This window comes from Fundulus heteroclitus, chromosome 22 (genome assembly GCF_011125445.2).
Source record: "Fundulus heteroclitus isolate FHET01 chromosome 22, MU-UCD_Fhet_4.1, whole genome shotgun sequence".
Taxonomy (NCBI): Eukaryota; Metazoa; Chordata; class Actinopteri; order Cyprinodontiformes; family Fundulidae; genus Fundulus; species Fundulus heteroclitus.
The window spans coordinates 32,971,200-32,977,161 of NC_046382.1; the positions used below are offsets into that span (position 1 = coordinate 32,971,200).

Sequence of the window (5,962 nt, forward strand, 5' to 3'; positions counted from 1 at the left end):
TAATTTCATCTCAATCACAGCCCGGACATGTCGCGGCCAATAAAACTTGTGGGGTGGGTAAATGGAGAAGCGGCATCGGCCGTGGTGTGGGCAGTGTGTGCGTGATAAGCTACGGACTCTTGGTTCTCTTGATAGGGCCTATCTGTCTCTGGCAGACTGATTTAAGATGTAAAATATGAACCTGGTTTAGTTCGTTTGCAACAGACGGGCAGTGGGAAGGTTTGTTTTCACCCGAGCATTGAGCTTTGCCTTCTCTGTGGCCCCGTTTGTGAAACAATCCCGCGTCCATAGAGCCACCTGGTATTGACGCACTTTTTTTTGCGTTTTTAAACGCTATCACCCCTGAAGAGACTTATTCACGGCAAAAAAAACTGATAAAAAACGTTAAAAAAAATTATTTATTTTTTTGCACAAATTCCCTTTGTATTTTGTCATTTTAAATGTGTTTAGATTTTGCTTTGCTCGTCACTTTTTGAATCCATGCTTTTAGAGATTTAAACGTATTTTGCTTTCCTGCAAAAGCTTAGGGCAAAATTGAAATAAAATAAAACAGAAATCCAAATTTGGTTCTAACCAGATTTTAGGATTTAGAAAAGTTTTTTAAACTTTTGTAAAAAAACTGCAGAGTTTATCTGAAAAAAATAAATACAAATAGGATAATAATAATAATAATATTAATTATAATAATAATAATAGTAATTATAATTAAACATGTTTTATATATCTATACCCACATCCTGTTTGCAATTTCAAGCTTTTAAACCAAAATACTATACAATTTCCTTTTCATTAAACTAGTCTGAAGTCACATTGCGTGTGCCTTCTTCAGGATTTACATGAAGTTGACACCGCACGACTGAAACTTCTTCCCCTTCTCGGAAACCACATCAGACCCCAGGTGTGTGTTTTCTATACAGTATACCTACAGCGAAAGGTTTAAACTGCCAAGCAAAAAAGTAAATAAAAATCCAAAACTCGTCCAAGATCAAATAACCGCTGATATTTGCCCTGTAGGCTTGAGTTTCTGAAATCCTCCAAACAGCAGCTCCTACTTCCCACTTTTTTTTTTAGACCCCAGGCCCCAGACACTGATGGCTGTCTTTTAAGAAACTGTTTCGACCACAAGAAAAATGTTCGTGCAACAGTGTCCTGTAGTTGCAGATCTGCACCCCAGTCCCGGCATAATAATTGGTTGGGGAATTTGGTTGGAAATGGACTGCAGGGAGGGGTGGGGGGCTTTTTTTTTTTTTTTTTTTTTTAGGTGGAGCGGGGGGAAATGCTTGTCGTCTGAGGAAGAAAAGCTCTTTTCAGAAGCCACAATGGGAGATTGGGACAGGGGAGGAGTCCCCATCGTGATTAGCCCATTTAATGGCGCGTTTACTTAATTTCTGTATTCACCAGCGACGGTAAACACAAAGGTGGAAATAGCAATCACATTTTTCCCCCCTCAAAGATATGACATTGACATTTTGTTCAAATCTGAACGGCGCGATTATTTTGTTTCTAGGACAGTTTTAATCCAAGTGAAAAAAAAAGCAAATCTGCTGATTCAGGAAAATAAAATTGCAACATCAACAACAACAAAAAGTTTAACAAACGCTCGTTGTTTTTTTTGTTTTTTTTGCAGCGTTCCAACAACCGCGACCATTACGCGCCTTTGGCCACCTACCTAACTACCTGTATGCCCTCCACCGTGCAGGCGCACGGATGAGCATTAAAGCTCCAACAATCCAATAATGAGCCAATATGAACATGTGTTTAGCCACTTATGACAATCCTTATCCGCAATCGGCCGGAAAGACGGACAGCAAGCCGAGGAGAGGCAAATTGAAAGGTGCGTTTGAAATGCTCATAATAAAAACAGCAACAACAACAACACGCTGGATGAGGCTCTGAGCGAGGGGTCAGCATATTTACCAGCTACTCAGACCAAGCACATGAAGCCACCAAAGAAACAATAAAACCAAACGCAACAACAACAAAAAAAAACGCCCGCAGCACTCGAGGTGTAAGTTTTGACAAATATTTTATGTAGGAACACCAAGTCAAGAAAAGTGAGGACGGGGGGTAGAAAAGAGGATGACACTCGGAGGAGGAAGAGGAGGAGGAGGAGGAGGAAGGGGCAAGAGCAATAATTATGTACAAGCATATTTCTACACGTATATTACAGAGCGGGAGAATGATCGCATTATTTGAGATATACATAATTCAATATAAACTTTTTGAAAATAAAAAATAAAAATCTGATACAGTCATAAACGGATCCGTTCAACACATTATTATCATTATTCTTTTTTTTCCTTCTTCTTCTTCTTCTTGTTGTCTTTTGACCAGGTTTATACCCCCACACAGGCAGTGACAGAAATGTAGATAAGAAAAAAAGGTGCTTACGACTTAAAAATGATTGTCTGATGAACACAAGGTAAAACAAAACAAAACAAAAAAAACAGGATTGCATCTTGTTTGCATGGCGGTTTCCTCGTCGTCATCGTCATTTGGATGGAGAAAAAAACAATAACAAAAACAAAAAAAGACGATCTGTTTTTATTCCCTCTTGTTCCTGTTGGGGGGTAGGGGGTATAAAAAAAATCTTGCATTCAGGTTGATTCCCCTGATTGCAAAATGAAAAAGAAAAAAAAAATGTATCATGCAAGTAGTCTAGTGTTGTTGTTGGTGAGAAAGGGGGGGATGAAGAGGAGGGGGCAGGCGTGGGTCCTTTGAAAGCGCTTTAATAAAAAAAGACGTGCTTTTATCTCTTTTTATTTTAATATTTATATCAATCGGTCCTTTTTTTTCATAAGTCATTTTTTTTCATCTTCTCGGGTCCATTTTTCCCTGTAAATATTTCTCTCTTTCTTTCTCTCTCTCTCTCTCTTTTTTTTTTTTTTTTTTTTTTTTTTAATCTGGCATTTTTTTCCCCCCCTCCTCGCCGTATCATACGTCGCACTCCGAGTCGCTGGATGTGACGGACAGGATGGACGTCCCGGTGTCGACTCGCTCTGTCATACTAGAAACGCTGGTGGTGGGACTGGCCGCGGTCGATGGCGACTCGGCCGAGCTGTGAGGGGTGAGTCCGGCCTCCGAGAGGGACCTCATGCCGGCCGGTCCTATTGCTTGGTGCTGGAGCCTGGAGAAAGAGGGCGAGGAAAAAGAGAAAATGTGGGGGGTTGGAGAGAGAGAGAGGGAGGGAGGGAGGGATGGCGGGGTGGAATGAGAGAGAAATGGCAATTAGACCCGAGAATGTTCAACCCTCTCCTATCCCCCCCTTCTCCTCTCCCCCTCCCCGCCTCTCCTCTTGCTCCTCATCCCGGAGCAAAATAGGGGTTCAAAATTCTCCTTTCTTTCCCCATGCCGGCCCCAGCCATGCATGCATGCTTTTATCAAGCAGCCAGCTTTCCAGGGACAAAACGGCAGCACTATTTAGACAGTTTAGACCAACCAAGGCTGGGAGGATCTTTCACAAAATCCACACCAGAACCAGGATGTCCAAACATTAGAGCATCCAACACCTTCTGATATGAATCGTTTGTACCTAGTTCTGCTGCTGTACACACTCCGGAGCTCTAAATCCAGCGTCATTAGCTGAAATAAGTACATAGAATCCACAATGTTAGTTTAAAAAGGATGAACACGCAAAGTGCATGAATGAGTGACGTGGAGGCGCAGGTTGCACCAATCACCCTAAATATTTATCCCCCAATCCACTCACGACGATAATCATAACAGCTCCATCCCCGGCGGGATAATGTCAGCGCGGAAATATATCTATTCATTTATCTAAAAGATTAAGACAGAGTTCATATGGCTTAGTAATGCTCTCGGGGGAATTTTCTAATCAATTATAGCATTTCAATGAAATGATATCACGCGTAATGTTACGAATACAGTCGGAGTCCTTTATACGCATGCTCGTTTTTAGTCGACTAATATCCGTAATGTGTCCATTATCCTTTTCAGATAATCTTCATTTCCACAGCTTTACGTTAAAATGATAAGGGGGGAAAAAAATGAAAAATAAAGCATGCTTTTTAATTTGAGCTAAAAATAAGTACTGTTTGTTGGATGAGAAAAAAAAAACAAATACAGAAACTTGAACGTTACAAGTATTTTAGAAAATAAAAATTAAGATCTGTTCTCACAGCATTGTGTAAAATTATTTTAAGAGTTTACCAGGATTAATTGTATTAAGTGAGTGCTGTTTAGTAATAGCCTGCTCAGTGAAAATGTGTTTTATTTAAAATCAATTTATATATATATATTTTTTTTTTTATCTTGGGAGACTGACCTGTATTCGCTGCTGTTTGTTGACACCATGAGCACACTTTGATAGATGTATTTTTTTTTTACTTTTGCACTGAAGTAAATGTGGATGTATGTTAAAAAAGATCTTTCAAACGTAAAATATATTTTAAAAATTATGTTTTGAATTAACTGTATTTTTTGTGCTTTATTTAAAAAAAAAACGCCGGTCGCTATAAAATAAAATAAAAAATGTAAACAATATGTCCTTTAAAAAAAACGCAATCACTTCTTTTTAGAATTTGATACACATCAACACAGTTGTTAATATTTAATTTTAAAATATTCTATTTTAATGTTAAAGAGAATAAAAAAGTGTGTCAGTTTACCCGGATTTCACTCCATAACAAACATGTCGCCGCAGCTTACTCCCTTCACCTGCCTTGCAGCCTTGCCCTGTCTCTTTTCCTGGATAGTTTCTCCGGAAGCGAATAACATTTATTTCCTCATAAAAAAAAACAAGTTTTCCCCACACACAAGTGTGCATTTTTTTTTTTAGTGGTTTTTGATATAGCAGGGGAAAGATCGCCAACCTGTTTTTGGCCGCCGCTGCTCTGTCTCTTTGCCTCCGGTTTTTAAACCAGTTCCCGACCTGTGTAGGAGTGAGTCCAGTGGCTTGAGCCAGTTCCCTTTTCTTGCTCGGGTTCGGATATGGGTCCTGCAGGTACCACTCCCGCAGAAGGCTCCGCGTCCGCTCTTTGAAACAGTGCGTCTTCTGCTCCCCGTCCCAGATGGTCCGAGGCAGCGGAAACTTCTTCCGCACCCGGTACTTGTCGACAGGTCCGAGGGGACGGCCGCGTAGCTTTTCGGCCTCCTGGTAGTGAGCCTCCAGCCACATGGCCTGCAGCTTGCCGTGCGAGTCCTTGGTGAACTTGTGGTTCTCCAGGATGTGGTAGAGGTCTCTGAAGTTCCCCGTGTGGAACGCCACCACGGCGCGGGCGCGCAGGATGGACTCGTGCTTGTTGATCGCCTCGCACGCTCCCGGAGCCACCGGCAGGGACCAAAGGAAGCGGCCCAGCCGCTCGATGTCCCCGGTCTCCTCCAGCGTCTCGCAGACGCTCGCCACCTGCTCCGGGGAGAAGTTGAGGGTCGGTAGCTGAAACATGGACAAGTCTTCTGGAGACCTGGCGGCGGGAGCGCTGTTCGCCAGCAGCAGTGGGCGATCAGCGAAGTTAGGCAGGAAGAAATGGGAGGGATAAAGCTCTAAAGGGGATCTGAAAACCATGGAAATGACCTGAGAGAGAAAGAAAATTACCGAGAAAAAGGGGTAAACCGAAAAATACGGCTAGCAAAAAAAGCTTGAATGATTCAATGGCTATCGCCTAATGACACCAGCCTCATAATATCTCCCCCCTAAATCCGCCGTTGAGTGTAGCATTGAAACATTTTGTTTCCCTTTTCTATTGGTCTTCTTGGTGTCGTTGTGGCGTTGTCATGGCAGCCCTGCCAATCACTGTCAAGCGTGCCAATCATTAGCCAGTACGTAGCGCGAGGCTTTCACCACTTGTGCAGCACGCACGGGGGGTTATCAGAGTCTCGGATCTCCACAGCAACCCTCCCACTGCACCGCGCGCATCAGGCGCGAGCCAATGCTCGCCTATCTGCTGAATGGAATGAGCAATTAGAGGGTGGAATATTATTGCGATCTTAACGAGGCTCGTTA

General features: G+C 42.4%; 1 protein-coding gene across 1 annotated transcript; it reads right to left on the reverse strand.

Annotated features, from left to right (window-relative positions):
• Positions 1-2,009: 2,009 nt before the first annotated feature.
• six3a (SIX homeobox 3a) lies at positions 2,010-5,671 on the reverse strand. Its single transcript, XM_012864952.3, has 2 exons — positions 4,833-5,671; positions 2,010-3,127 (listed from the first exon to the last, which is right to left on the reverse strand). Exons 1-2 carry the CDS (start codon positions 5,522-5,524, stop codon positions 2,935-2,937), a joined length of 885 nt encoding a protein of 294 aa, XP_012720406.1. The 5' UTR covers positions 5,525-5,671; the 3' UTR covers positions 2,010-2,934.
• Between the last annotated feature and the right edge of the window lie 291 nt (positions 5,672-5,962).

Bases quoted from the DNA above. Each gene is read 5' to 3' on its own strand.
- six3a (XM_012864952.3), bottom strand. From the start codon at position 5,524: ATGGTTTTCAGATCCCCTTTAGAGCTTTATCCCTCCCATTTCTTCCTG. The intron at 3,128-4,832 runs GTTGGCGATCTT...CTCTTTCTCCAG, and splicing joins GCAGCGGCGGCCAAAAACAG to GCTCCAGCACCAAGCAATAG.